The sequence below is a fragment of the Megalopta genalis genome, chromosome 11 (assembly GCF_051020955.1).
Source record: "Megalopta genalis isolate 19385.01 chromosome 11, iyMegGena1_principal, whole genome shotgun sequence".
NCBI classification, from domain to species: Eukaryota; Metazoa; Arthropoda; class Insecta; order Hymenoptera; family Halictidae; genus Megalopta; species Megalopta genalis.
This window is the reverse complement of record NC_135023.1, coordinates 4,605,066-4,619,692: the sequence shown is the minus strand read 5'-3', so window position 1 is coordinate 4,619,692 and position 14,627 is coordinate 4,605,066. Positions and strand designations below refer to the sequence as shown.

The 14,627-nt window shown below is 38.0% G+C and overlaps 2 protein-coding genes across 7 annotated transcripts; both read left to right on the top strand.

Annotated features, from left to right (window-relative positions):
* Positions 1 to 353: 353 nt before the first annotated feature.
* On the top strand, positions 354 to 8,637 carry Nrt (Neurotactin). 3 transcript variants are annotated; one of them, XM_033480549.2, is made up of 8 exons: positions 354 to 472; positions 854 to 1,092; positions 1,223 to 1,341; positions 3,016 to 3,234; positions 4,249 to 4,443; positions 4,752 to 4,965; positions 5,075 to 6,239; positions 6,314 to 8,637. In XM_033480549.2, exons 4-8 carry the CDS (start codon positions 3,022 to 3,024, stop codon positions 6,699 to 6,701), a joined length of 2,175 nt encoding a protein of 724 aa, XP_033336440.1. In that variant the 5' UTR covers positions 354 to 472; positions 854 to 1,092; positions 1,223 to 1,341; positions 3,016 to 3,021; the 3' UTR covers positions 6,702 to 8,637. The 3 variants fall into 3 exon arrangements, with proteins under 3 accessions (XP_033336440.1, XP_076381429.1, XP_033336439.1); XM_076525314.1 differs by having other exon boundaries at positions 1,186 to 1,341; XM_033480548.2 differs by having other exon boundaries at positions 1,176 to 1,341.
* A 924-nt stretch (positions 8,638 to 9,561) lies between these two features.
* On the top strand, positions 9,562 to 14,553 carry LOC117226322 (uncharacterized). Of its 4 annotated transcripts, none has more exons than XR_013034427.1 (12): positions 9,562 to 9,732; positions 9,826 to 10,017; positions 10,515 to 10,807; positions 10,880 to 11,083; positions 11,278 to 11,835; positions 11,918 to 12,093; positions 12,166 to 12,244; positions 12,332 to 12,655; positions 12,751 to 13,253; positions 13,351 to 13,583; positions 13,660 to 14,255; positions 14,432 to 14,553. XR_013034427.1 is itself a non-coding variant. In XM_033480545.2 (10 exons), exons 2-10 carry the CDS (start codon positions 10,601 to 10,603, stop codon positions 13,941 to 13,943), a joined length of 2,568 nt encoding a protein of 855 aa, XP_033336436.1. In that variant the 5' UTR covers positions 9,562 to 10,017; positions 10,515 to 10,600; the 3' UTR covers positions 13,944 to 14,413. The 4 variants fall into 4 exon arrangements, 1 of the variants encoding a protein (XP_033336436.1); XR_013034426.1 differs by having other exon boundaries at positions 9,823 to 10,017; XR_013034428.1 differs by lacking the exons at positions 9,562 to 9,732; positions 9,826 to 10,017 and adding an exon at positions 10,049 to 10,191.
* The last annotated feature ends 74 nt before the right edge of the window (positions 14,554 to 14,627 follow it).

The following is a 14,627-nucleotide window of genomic DNA, read 5'->3' as shown; positions in this document are numbered from 1 at the left end:
GGAATTTCATCTTTAGGCACGTAGACGTAGATGTAGACTCGTTGGGTTTCTGGCTCATCGTGGACACTTAATTTATGTGTCTAATGCGTCTAAATACGAGCGCGCTTTTTCATAGAACAACTTCCGGAACTTTGTCGGGAGCATGTCAATGAAAAACGAGCTTCTGTTCCCGGTCAAACGCTTCACCTCGAGAGCGGATGTCAACTGTCAACTGATTCAACGAGATTCAATGTTCACTGTACGCGCGCGTTAAGATCTGTTAAGATCTGTACAGTAAGAGTAAGAACTGTCAAAAGATAGACTAGTATATATACACGTATGACCGAACGACGATGCACGCCACGTACCGTGAAACGAGGCAGAACGCAAATACGACACTACGACGACGACAACGCTGATCCACTTTTGGCCGAGTCCGCATGCGCGTTCTTCGATTCGAGCGCGAACTACATACGCTGCTCAAAACAATTATGTACGTACATAGATATACATATACAGGATACTCTTGTGTCATGATTTCAATTTTTCTCGCCCAGTGATATCGTTCTACAGAATTGATACTTTTCTTCTTTTCATAAATATTACATTCGTTTGTGTTTTCTCGTTTATTGATATCAATGGTTTCCGCACAAATTTCGATGAGCAAATTCCATCGTTACGATGTAACATTAGAATATTGTAACATTCAAACATTTGTATTATTTATAAATGAACGTTTTTGAACAAAAATCACATCATGAATGTTGTTTCGTTTACCATCGTTTCTATGCTAAAAATGATTTTGTTCAAAGTTCCCATTCTTGTTATATGAAAGCATAAAAACACCATTAGTTGGATTTATTTTTGATTTGAGGTAACAACAACGTTGATAGGATAAATTGGGCACATATTTAACTCAAGACTATCGTTGCGTGTACTTGCCGCCCGTTTAAAAGGAAATGACCGCGCAAAGTTGAAACCAGCCAATAGGTGACTCGCGCGGCGGTGTCGTGGTGTAGCGAGTAGAGATAGAACTTCGTAGCGGGTAGCGGAATCGTGGAACGTGGAACGACGCAACGCCAGTCGAGATCGAGGCAAGTTGAGGCAGTCGAGGTAAGCACGCGCTTGGCGTCATCCCACTTCGCTGACATTTGCGCTCGTTTAAACGTTTGTCTCTAAACCTAATTTGTATTAAGAACATTTTAGTGTGGTATTACGATCAATGAAGTGATTGCATCAACAGCAACGTGATTGGGTTCGTCCTGGCGTCCACTGGCCATTCAAAAGGTATCGACTACGCGAATAGAGGAATTCCTCCTGAAAATTCAGTGGCGTCCGTCCTCAACATATCCTTCGAAGAGCGTGAGTGTTTACATGCACATCTTTTGTCGTTATTTTCGTCGATAGGATCCGCACGATTCGTGTAATAAATGATATTGGTGAACGGAATCGTGGGTAAACTTATTACTTATCGAAAAACTCTATCAAACGACTCTGGGCACGTGAAAATTGTTTGAATATTAGCCAGTTCTCTCGAAAGGTAGAATCGTTTTCGTCGTTAGATCAATGATACAATGCACGAGCATTTGTAAAATTTATTACGTCGATGTACATATAAATAAATAATTAAATAATATACTAGGGGCGGGAGGGACGGGAATGGGATGAAAGAAGAAACATTACAACAAATATTATTTATGACATTTTCAAGTTTTCTAGCCTGTTAATCGGAGCAATTTTTCAACCATGAATATTAAATAATTCATACAAACAGGGTCTAATTTGTACCATTACGGAGATATTACGATAAAATTGCGATGAACTTTGCAACAAGCTTCTTCACGGAGAAATTTTTAAATAAAGACATGGATGAAAAACGCCGAGAAGAAGGGCGCATAAATCGTATCGGAATAATGATTTATAAAAGCGAAAACTGATCGCACTATTTCAGGAATATGTACATATGTAATTATCATAATGCTGAGATTTCTAAGACAATGTAATAAAGCTGAAATTTATGCGGGAAAAGGGCAAGCCAAAGTGACGACTATTAGCCGGTTTACCACCCTCGCCTTCTATATTTGAATGCTATATGTTTCCTGGATTTCTACGATCGGGAAAGGGTCGCTAATGCACGCGTGTTCTATTATTCTGGCTTCTAACGGTCAATAATTTATAAAACATCTTCAAATAAGCAAGAAAAGATGAAAAGGATGATCGTATGCGATTCGAAAGATACGTAATTAAACTTTTGTACTATTTCTAAATTTCTGTAATTTGATTATTCATGTATATTCGGTCGTTTATTTATTATTTCGTATGTATTTAACCTTCCCTCGATACTTGAAAAATGCAAGCTAGGTAACTATGTATGGCTAGACTCCTGAAGGCAATAGGCTCAGAGAGCAATGCCATCCGATCGATCGGTTTACGTCTGGGCGTCCCGACGCCAGCTGCAACGCTTATAGATACAGGGCGATTCATATTGCAGTTTCCGCGAGTTTTCCCTGCAATTGTTATACCATTCGAAAAAATATATTTTCATCTGCTAGATCTAAAAACAAAGATACAGAATCAAATTATTTTATCAACGAGAAGGTCAATGTTTCTCGGAAAATGCTCATAATAATTCGAAAATTGTTCTCGCCGTTAAGATTTTTGGGATTGAACAACGCGGCGTCCTTTTAGAAATATGTATGTACTTCCTCGCAAACAGTGGTTCTCAAAGCGGCGGGCACTTCATCGTGAAAGATTTTTTATAATTTCAATAATTATAAAATAAAACATTTGAAGACGATCGATTTGACCGGTGATGATAAATTTAGGATCAATTTAATTCATTTAGATTATTTTGTATTTAAAACTAATTTTAATTATGAACCATGAGTACAACTTGTAAATTCAGAAGGTTTAGTGCAGTCAATTTGCGAACTACTATACCAGAGGGATCAAATTAATCGTTTATACTTCGAACTGAATTTTCGGTGAAAAATTTTGTCCGAGGGAAATATAATTGCCCTTAATTGATATTTTCAGCGAACCATGAGCCAGGGTTATCAAGAGAAGAGTACGGATAAGAAGGAAATCGCGGAGGAGGAGAGGGAAAAAATGCTGAACGCCGAGAATACGAAGCACACGGTATCATCGACCGCTCCTGACTCGGAATCCGAAGAACAGAAGCCTAAGAAGAAAATACCCATCGGTGGCATTAAGATGCCCGGCTTTTGTCGTACAAAGAGCAAGGAACCTTGCAAAGTAATAGTCAAACATTCAATCGCCGTTCTGAAGTTTAAATACATTCCGATTTCAAAATGTATGGTCCTCGACCCTCGTGTAGTCGACGAAACTGTAGAAACTATTTTAAAGGTTTAGTATGTTAAAAGAAATGCTCAGAAAAGGGTCAATGGAAACGTTTCATTGGCCTAATGTCCAAAGTATTGTATATGTAGTCCTTAGAATGAATTGTTCGCGGGACCAGCAGGACACTAATCGTAACTTTTTTTTTTTTTAATTAAAATAAACTGTACATCTTAATGGAATAACTTTTTTAAAATTGAGCCAAATGGCTAGAATTTTGTGAGGTATTAGACCGACTATTTTTCCTACAAAATGAATATACAAAAATTCAAGTAATTTGTACCGATTTTAAAAAAGTTGTTCCGTTTGAAAAGGTGTTAACGTACTTTGCGACGCGACTTTACATATACGTATGTATTGCGAATACGCGCGTGCAGTACACGAAATGAAATCGTTCGGTGCACGTGTTATTGATCATGCAATCCTTGTGTCACGCACAATACACCAAGCTAATCTGTAAACTAAGTACGATCAGTTTATTTCGACTGCGTCCGAAATGGCATGTCCGAGCGGATGCGAACGAGCAAGGACTGTTACTGTTTGAACCCGTCGTTTCCTTTTGCTCGATTAACATCTGTTTACGACCAACCGATATTACTGAAAGAGCACAAGTTCCCGGGGCACCATAGCGTGTTTACGAGGGGTGACCATAGCCCCGTAACGATTTCTTTTTTCCAACATTAAACCAATGGATGACGTCAGTTGAACAGTACACCTGGCCTTATTGATTACGCGCCCCTTTAAATGACGGACGTCGCGTACGATAATGATAATGAGACTTCCAATACCAATATGCATGAAAATAACTCTTTATTTACATGCCCTAACGAATATTACACACGAATGTATTATAGAAATTAGTGATTCTTTCACCATTATTTCTTTTTATTTTTATTTTTTATTTTCGCTTAGGACGACGAGGGTAAACCAGCTGATGCAGGCGACGCCGAAGTAACAGAGAAAAATGCTAAAGAAAACGAGCAGAACGTGTCTTCAGAGAAGGCGAACACGCCGAGCAAAGAAACAAAAGAGAAAGAGGGACGGAAGGGCTTCCTCGACGCCATAAAGCTACCCTTAGTCTCTGTTTTCCCTCGGAAAAAGAACAAGGTGATACTTAGGAGTACTCTCAAAGGATCGATTTTGTAACTTTGTCTTGCGTTTGTTGCTTATAAAACGGAAAAATCAATGCTTCGAAACCATAAGATGTAATGCAGAGCACTCGAGCACGTGCGGTCTTTTCTTTGAAGTGTTCTTTAATCAATCGACCTACGTTTTCCTCTTTTATACATACGTATTCATTGCTCACAGCTGAACGCACGGGAAAGTAGAACGAGTCTCTATTACACGTCGTTTCTCAATTTTCTAAAGATCCGTTCTCGCTACGATTTTTCATAAAAATGTTTCTGATCATTTAGGAAGGAGAAGTGGAATTGGGAACAACCGGGACCGCAGGATTAGCTAGCGTCGAGACCTTGGACGACGGTGCAGGAGACAAGAATCCAGTGGGGACCGAAGACGGAATGGAAACTGTACGTCTCGATGGGGACGCTCCAGATGGTATCGACTCTCCTAAGCAACATTTTCTTGTTGCCTGCATTGCTATTGCCAGAAAAAACTTATTTGTATTAGGTACGTGGTTAAAGGCTATCCCGATCGATACCAATACAAAATGAAGTTAAACACTCTGTTGTTGGTTGGTATGGCAATAATAATAATTGAGCAATGTATTCGTTAACAGTGGCCACGCTCTGTATCCTGCTATCGGTGATCATCATCATTTGCGTTGCCTGTGTCGGTCCAAGAAAGGGAAACACACATCTAATCAAAGATGGAAATTACGTGGAGGCTGTTACATCTTGCGGTCCGGTGCAAGGTGTATCGGAAGACGGTGCGTTTGCATTTAGGGGAATCCCGTATGCGGTTCCACCGATAGAAAATCGTCGCTGGCAACCCGCGGAACCTTTACGAAGAATAGAACGTTGTTGGACGGATACTTATCTCGCATACAATTCATCGGAAGTGTGCTTGCAACGAGATGCTTTCGGTGGTGTGATTGGAACCGAGAATTGCTTGTATTTAGATGTGTTCACGCCTGAAGTCAGATATGACTCACCTTTGCCTGTAGTCGTTATGATTGGCGCAGAGACCCTGAACGGAGGATCACCAGGTGTTATGCAGCCTTCTGCAAAGCTGGCGCGAGTCCGTGACATGGTTTTTGTCAGACCGAACTTCCGATTGGGTATTTTTGGTTTCCTAGCCGCCGAGCCGCTCTCGAGAGCAACCCACCCACCCACGTCTGGAAACTATGGACTTTCTGACATCATAGCAGCGCTCCAATGGGTTCAGCTCAATATCGAGAATTTTGGTGGTAACAAGCATTCCGTAACTCTGTGGGGACACCGTGCAGGAGGAACGCTTGTCGCCACTCTTGTTGGCATTCGTCGAACGAAAGAATTGTTCTCCCGAGTTTGGATATCCAGCGGAAGCGCGATCTTTCCCGGTAGAGAGTTAGAGGACTCGGAGAAATTCAACGAGCAATTCTTGAATTCTATAAAATGCAACGACGCCGCCTGTCTGAGAAGCAAAAGCGTCGAGGAATTGATGGACTCTGTTCCGGATACTTGGTATTCTGGGAACATTGGGTTACCCGAGGCTAGGGAAGCGACGTCCAGAGACAGACGACACGAATGGTTAGTCCTGGATGGCGCTATTCTTCAAGAACCCGTCGGTCGTATCTGGGCAAAGGACGAACTTTCAGTTAAGATCGTGATGGGCACCACAGCTCATGCAGGAATTCCTTTGAAGTATCTTAATTCGAATACAACTCTAAATTCCACGCAAGTCGAGAAGCTGGTAAGAGAATCTCTTTTAGGGACATCGGGTTTAGCCGACGAGGCTCTTAAGTAAGTAAGACCGCTTTGGTAGACACAGTGATAAATCCGACATGATTTCATTAAATGTTCGCTTGTACTTTCAGACGTTACAACACTACGTTGAAGGGTTTGTCGAGCATGATATCTGACATTCGTGTGATATGTCCGCTGCTGACGGTAGCCCGAATGCAGACTACCATCCCATTCTATGTGGCAACACAACCTCGTGGTCAGTTTGCAGACCCTGACAGCGATGCAGCCGCGATACTCGGGTCGTTTGCTGCGCGTACACCCGAGGAAAAAAGGCATGTCTCTGCGATGCAACAATTGTTTAATCATTATGTTTGGCACGACGAAGTAGCACAGGCGGATTCGAATGGCGTCAAACGAGTTCTCATTGTTGGACAAGACACCATTCCCGAACAGGATTATCCTAACTGCGACGTCTGGATAGGGAAAAACATTGTACCATCTTATGGTCGGGTTGATTGAATTATTTTTTTCGTGGTATATCGAATGGGGGAGACCCAGAATTTCGGACAAGCTTGAGATATTCTTCGCAAAGACTATTTTGCTATCGAGCTTTTCAGACTTGCTGCGTTGTTCCTGAGGAGTTCAAGACGAAAGAAACGAATCGAAAATATTTCAAAAGACGATGCTTACCGACGGACTAAACCGATGAAAGGGAGAGGGGTGTTTCCTTTATAATATATTGTTAGTTCTCACAGTGAAACGATTCTTTGAGTCGTCCGAATCGTCACAGCTATCTCCGATGTTCTAAATGTAAAGTCATTAACGGCTTTCATTAGAATTTCATCGTGCGATATAGTAGTAAAATACTCATCCATATCATACGGGTTTTATCGAATAACGATAAAAGCGGACGAGGTGCATGTTACTTGTTCTTCTCGTTAAGTTTTAGAACTTAAATAAATAGCGTTGATCAATGATCTGAATTCGAAGTTAACTAGGAAAGAATTTCTTGAGCTTTCTTCTTTTATACGTAACGTGGTCGATACTTGCTAACAGCATTTTCATTTACAACATTTTATGTTGTAACATCGTAGTATTACGGGTTGTTTTTAAAGAAATTGATATTATTTATTGCGTGAAATGATATTAGATGACACACTGTATGCATAAATTGTGTAAGCGTATATTCTAAACACTCGATGTTTATCGAAGGGATGAATATTTTGGTGAAGAAACTATTTATTAACGTAATTTTTACAAACTACTATTTAAGTGATTCAATAAGCAGGTCCCTCTCCTGAAATAATCGTTTTCATAACAATGCAAACTCAGTCGTGGGTTATCCGAGTTTTTTAAGGATCGGAAAATATAAGCATATTAAATTACTCACTTCGATATATTGTTTCATGTACTCGAAAGAACTAAGTATAGTCATATTTAACGAGTTATTATCGAAGATACATATTAGTTTCATCCCTGTATATTGTCACTGCTCTTTAATTTTCAATTTTCTTTCCTTTTGTTTTAACGTGAATGTACTTAAATGTATTACAGGTCTATATTGTTCCAAGCACGGAAACACGCATCTGATTTCTAAAGTGTAAGACTGATTTTAGAGATCGGCATTTCATTTGCATATGAATGTCTTTTTTTTATACATATACATATATATGTATATATATATATATATATATATATATATATATATATATATATATATATATATATACCATATTAGTTGTAATCGAATAGCTTTATAGTATAAAAATACCTGCTTTATCTAAGCAAAGTTTGTTATACTGTAAATTAAGGAATGCGTAAAGAACTTTTTCATTGAGCTCATTATTTCGATACTAACAAAGAACCACTTGTAAAACTTGTGATCACAATGACATTTGTATGACAGCCAAATTGCACTGAGCACGTATTTATGCTATCGAACTTAAAATTTTACTAGATGTAGGAACATCTTTTGTATCTTTATACCACTAATACTAAGAATGTACGCATTTTAATAATTAATTATTTATCGAAGAAAGATAACATTTGTAACTATTCGTGAGTCTAGTAAAATTTTAAGAAACAATTACATTTTCATTTCATTGTGCATTCGAATATTTGTAAATGGTATTTGAAGAAAAATAAAATGGTGTCATTCATTTTTTACACATCAGATGAAAGATTGCAATTCTAATAGTCAATAATATATAATAATATAAGAACAGCTGATTTACAAATTAACAAGTATATTTTATTCAATTTTTTTATCTATATAAGATATAGTAAAACAATGTACATGTGCAACTTAAATGAAAACTAGACACAATTATAAAACAGCTATATAGGTAGTTCATTTTACTATTAATTTATCCCTCGATATTAAGTTACTGTGATTCATTTGTACGATAACAAATTTGACCAAATTGAAAATGTAAGTACCTTGAGAGTGATTTCAGATCATTTGTAACATTCATTATCCTCCACCACTCTGCAGCACATTCCAAACTATCCTGTATATTATATACTTAATTGTTGTTGAGTGTGGTGAATGAATATATTAAATATAGCAGTTTTTCGTATATATGACATTCGTTCATAATTGATAAAAGTTCAATTTTCGAATTTGCGGGTAAATTAAGAAAAGCGACCCTGTCACAAAAAGCATCAAAACTGAGCGCGCAAGTGGATTTTCTGGCAGCTAGTAAAGCTACATCATATCCGGAAAGGAAAATTCGGGAGAAGTGCTTTGCATTTCTTTTCTGAAGGTGAGACTCTTCCTCAACGCTGGAAAAGATTTTCAATGGTAGCAGAGTTGCCAGGGATGCTCTAACTTTCTTTCTTCTACCCCTGGGGAATCCCTGTCAACCCTAAGTCCGATTGACTTCAACGAATCTTAGAGCATACGCTCTAAGTAAGTCTTAGAGTCTAAGATATGGTCTACGATTTCATGTTTGCTTCAGGGAAATTATCTGAAGCCGTGTCTATTGAGTATTTATGTTCTTCTTCCGGTCCGCGGGTCCGCCGTTCCGCCGAAATGTTCGTTTCCGACAAAACCCGCGAAAAACAAAATTTTAGCGATCTCTGTGTTTGGCACGAGTGAAATCGGTCTCTCATTGCAGCGAGGAACTATCGTGTCATTCATATATTAAAAAATATCTCGGATTTTTCTATGTTTAGTACATGTATATATTTTGAGTCGCTTATTCATACTATACGTTTGTATAAAATGTTAGTGTTATTTTGTCTCATTATGATCACGGGAGTGGGAACGGTGACGGATCATCTCTTATTCTTACATCGTGGTTCTCTTCCTTTTCCCTTAGGTCGGCAAAATAGGGGTCTACACTTCACTATGAAAATTACCTAGGCACTGTCCTTATGGTCCGTGTGGGTCTGTGTCGCGGACAATGTGGTGGGGTGAGGGGGACACCGGTTATCTCTTGTCTTGTCTCTTGTCTCCCGCATGCCGCATGTCTCCCGTGGACATCACTGATGTACATCTACGTACTGTGCCCTGTGCCATATACATAGTCGTCTTTCGAATCAACAGGTACATACTTAAGTGTAGGTACTTGCAAGTGTTTCTTCGAAATTGAATAAAAATATTATCTTTGAACGTGAACCCGCAAAACATGCACAGCAGTGGTTAGAAAGCCATCCAAGATATACTAAGTCGGTGAAAAGAACCTCTATTTTTGAAAGCGTCCACCAACTACAATACGGATAAATTCCTTACATTCCAACGTTGGTCCAGGTTCTTGGCAAGCAGCATCTAGATGTCTAGATGAGAATGTTACTTTTGTGATTACTTATTCGGTGACATCTGAGGAATGTGGTAAGAAAATTCGCTTCCTCCTATGTTTCGCAGACTTTTCTCTCTTTTGTGTTTCATTACATGTCTATGATGTGCAGCACTTTTACGATTAAATGTTAGCAGCATTTTCAACATCTAGCTCCCGAAATTACGTTAAAATATCGACACATTTGACTGACATCCTATTTTCATTTCGTAAGGAAGAACATTTTCTTTTAAAATATTTCTGCAATATTTTCGACTAAATGTAAAAGTGTTTACATATGCAATTTTATTTCGTGTATATTCTTTAAACTTCTCTCGAAACTTTAAAATGCTCGAAAGATTTCACAGATCGGTAACATGCGGAAAATAACTGATAAGAATTGGTCAATTTAAATTCATATTTGTTGACTATGACTACTCGTTAATTAAATGTTAACTTCACAAGAAACTTAAAAATGTTTCGATAGAAAAACTCATACAAAAAATGTGAAAATAGCATATTGATTTCTTATATTAATTGTTTAATATTTTAGACAAATTTTCATACTGTGGAATGTGCGGCATGGGTTGATAGAAGGAAAAGGTGCTGGATAATCCAAATGGATAACGAAAGCCCATTATGGCCCAGCATCTACAGACACAGCATCAGCACGAATTCTTACCATTGTGTGATGTATTATTCAACATAATCTCTCTTGCTTCGTACTTCTGCGACGTTGTTTTTGATTTTGCAATGGTATATGCCCTTGCGCATCATTCCATTGCTCCACCAATTCTTTTTCCTTTAAGTATTGTCCTTATCGCAACATCGTTAATTATCTCTCAGGTAATCTTTTCATTGTAATATAAATGATCTTTTTATTCTAATCAATTTATTTTATTATTTCATTGATTTTAGATTGTCAGCGTGCGATGGTACTTGTGGGGTGCCAGAGGAAGATTAACTGGTAAAACTATCACAGATTGCAATATCAGTGAAAAGAAAGAAAATGGGAATTGGGCGATATGGTGCGTTTTATTGCTTCATTCTACTCAAGTTGGAGTATTATGGAGATACTTCAAATTATTTATACCAGTTAATTTAACTTATGTTAAACATGAGGTAAATTTTATTTTGTAAACGAAGATGGTAGAAAATTGTCAAAATTTGGATAATTCCAGCACGTAGAATATTAGTAAGGTTTTATTCTGTATATTTCCAAATTTTCATTGTTTTCTGCTATCCTTATATAGAAAGCAAAAACATACAAAATTATTTATAAATGTATAATATAATAAGGCTTTGTGTTTTATTAGGTCAGGGAACTTTGTGTACTTCGCCTTATACATGCGTTCTGTGAAGCTGCTCCAATGCTGCTGTTGCAATTGTATCTGTTATCTATTGGAGTCAACAACGACTCGAATATAGACGTCGGGAAAGCGAAAGAAACTGAACCCAGAGATAGCGAAAAATTAGCAAAATTGACTGCAGTATCAGCGGGACTCTCGTTATGGAGTGTATGTTGGGCGGTAGCTAGCTTTAGCAAAGGTGCAGCTCGACTGCGTAATTTGGAACGTTTGGTACTTACGTGGCTAGGTGTGCTGGCACAACTAGCATGGAGGCTAGGAACTGTAAGTGCTAGAGTAGGAGTATTGGTAGCTTATGCTTCACTCTATGGTGGACAATGGCTGTTAATTGTCATGGCCCTCCACTGGCTGTCGATGTTGATGTGGCTGCTGCTTACTCCAGATGGTCTTTTTCACGGTGGTGAACATTTACCTATCTTAAGGAAAACTTCTCTGGCCTCTCTTCTCGCTTTCGTTTACATATTTGCATATGTAAATTTGCACGAAACGAATCATCGTCAAAAGATGGTAAGTAAAAGGATATTCCCCATGTGTTAATCATAATAATAATTGTAACATTCATATCGATAATATCCATGTATTTGTGTAGGTAATATTTTATACAGTAATGTTTTTGGAAAACAGTCTGCTTATTGGTGTATGGATAGTTGGCATTAATAGAAGTGATCTCCTTCCACACCAAAACCATCCAAATCCGGTAACTCTTGTACTCACATTGTTAGCTTTATTTTTCGGTGGTATGTTTTTCATGGGCCTTTATTACAGGTAATTATGAAAATGTGCAATTTAATCTTCATTTTACAAAACATATTTTTCAATCGTTAATTTTATGTTTAGATTTTTTCACGTAAGAAGATTAATGTACGAAGCTGGTGGTAGAATGACAGCTTCGAACCTCACAACGTTACCGAATCAGGTGCATAAATGACTTAAATAGAAGAACAAAAAATATTTAACGAAAATGATTACTGTTGCTTTTACACTATACAAGTAATGTTTGTAGGACAATTTGGAGGAGAAACAAATAGATTATACGGAAGATAAGAAAGTAAATATGAACGTGGGAATGAGACGAGTTAAGTTAAGTAACGGTGGTATACCAGGAGTGTTTAACTGCCGTTTTGCCAATCCAACTGTAGCAAATCCAAATCGAAAGAAGAAAAAACCAACTACTTTCGTCCCTCCGCCATCGCAGTCGCAGACAGGAGCCGTCGCAACCTCAATGAACGCTATAGGAGACACGAAACAGTGGCTGAGTATGAACAGTAATTCACGTCAATTAATTCCATTTTGGAAAAGATCCGTGATGTCTTCTGGTGTATTACAGGTAGCGAAATATTTCATGTCGTTAATGTGTTTTCGAAATTTATAAACGTATATCTCCTTTTCAACTTACATTCAATGATTTCTTATTTGAGGCAGAATGATCACTCGGGTGAGCAAAAGATCGGAGCAGACGCTGGAACTGGGGGTTCTTTGAGCGTTAATTTAATAAGAGAAAAACTTCAAGAGAAAAAACAACAGCAACTACGAGAATTACGTGCTATACAAGAAGAAATAAAAGAAGGAAAATTATTTCCTCCACCCTCGGCATCGGCGTCCTCGTTCTCGTCATCGGCTGCATCAAATCAACAGCCACCACCTAACACAAAGTTACATACTTCTCCTAGCTCACCGTTATTCACATCTGCTCCTTCCATAGTTGATCAAAATGGAGGAGTCACATTGTCCTCATGGCCACCGGTAAAAATGCATTGTCTCTTACCTCCGCCACCATCGTCCTCTTACTACCCGAATGTTCACCCTTCAAATTCGTGGAGGACAACGCAGAGAGAAAGGGCGGATACTCCAGAAATTTTACTGGCACCACGATGTCTTCCTCATCATTATACGCATTGGGCTCCATCGACTCACGTTAATCATAGGTAACCACGCAATTGAATACTCATGGGGATAAACTGTTGTAAAATCAAAACAAAAATAGGCAGAAATTTGAAGACACCTTATGTAAACAAATTTTAGATTACGTTCAAGTCAAAACGGAGGAGAAGAAAGCTCAAAAGGCGAAGGCGAAATAGAAGGGGAAATAAGTGATATGGAGGGTAGCCAAGTGTCGCTACCTCGAAGTTACACACTTCCTCGTGAATTTAAATATAATCATCCAAATAATACCGCGAGAGAACGAGAACGACGTGTTGGAAGTAGTAAGATTACAGCAACACGTTTCTATTTACCTTCCACCAATAGTTCTGACGGTAGGCGTCCACTAAAATGCGTGTCATCGATATTTCAATGAGTTATCCTCGATTCTAATACAATTCTAATTAATAGGAGATGTAGATAGTGCAGACAACGAAGACGAGACGGATTCCGAAGTACAATTTCGTGTGAAGAATGGTTACGGTCATAATACTTACATTGGTGAAGAAGAGCAGCAGCAACAGCAGCAGCGATACGTGTTCGAAGCTAATAGTCAGCAGGAATTTTTGCATTCCAATTCGGATTCTACGACAGCTGTCGTAATCTCGGGAAATTCTTATTTAAATAACTCGCAAGGAGTACAACGGTCGAATCAGCTTTTCAGAAACAGGGTTAAACATGAAACAAAACTCTGAAGTTTTATTTTTCGTAATACACATTCAGAGTAGGAATGTCCATAAAAGATCGGCATTCCTACTTCAGAGATTGTATCGTAGCTGATCGAAGGGATGAGACAAGAAAGACTGTATGCTCTCTATTTTTATAAAACGACTCCACCTTTTTACATCGCGCAAGGAGCACATCCTGCATTGCGCTATTCTCAATTTGAGGCTTCAAAAGTATAATTCCAATTTATCGACAACAATACACTTATTCCGTTTAAAGTCTAAACGATGTTAGAAAGTACCCTCTCCTTTCTACGAATTTAATCTGAGTTGGATTGTCGGGTACGTTTATTTACGTAATCGATCTCTTTAAATACTAAATATGCAGATTTTTATACGAATTTAGAATTCTATGCATCTTAAGTATCTTTTTTTTAATAAATTATTGACTCTTTTTAACTGTATTTTATTAGGAAATATATAATTTACGAACCATAAAAGTTATTTTTGTGTTATAGGTATCATCTCTCTTTAAATTTGTCTCTATGAAGGGAGCAATTATTTAAACATGTGGATTATTTGGATCAACGATATTTATTTAACAATGGAAATATAAATAAATATTTTTTCTTTTGCAGTAGTTAACATAGTCAATATTTCAGTCTCTTTGTCATATCTACTGTATGCACATTTGTGCGAATATACAGATGTTTT

Excerpts from the sequence above, each read along its gene's own strand:
- Nrt (XM_033480549.2), top strand. The coding sequence starts at position 3,022 with ATGAGCCAGGGTTATCAAGAGAAGAGTACGGATAAGAAGGAAATCGCG. Across the intron at positions 3,235-4,248 it reads AGAGCAAGGAACCTTGCAAA|GACGACGAGGGTAAACCAGC; the intron begins GTAATAGTCAAA and ends ATTTTCGCTTAG. Across the intron at positions 6,240-6,313 it reads TTAGCCGACGAGGCTCTTAA|ACGTTACAACACTACGTTGA; the intron begins GTAAGTAAGACC and ends TTGTACTTTCAG.
- LOC117226322 (XM_033480545.2), top strand. The coding sequence starts at position 10,601 with ATGGCCCAGCATCTACAGACACAGCATCAGCACGAATTCTTACCATTG. Across the intron at positions 11,836-11,917 it reads CGAATCATCGTCAAAAGATG|GTAATATTTTATACAGTAAT; the intron begins GTAAGTAAAAGG and ends GTATTTGTGTAG. Across the intron at positions 13,584-13,659 it reads TTCCACCAATAGTTCTGACG|GAGATGTAGATAGTGCAGAC; the intron begins GTAGGCGTCCAC and ends TCTAATTAATAG.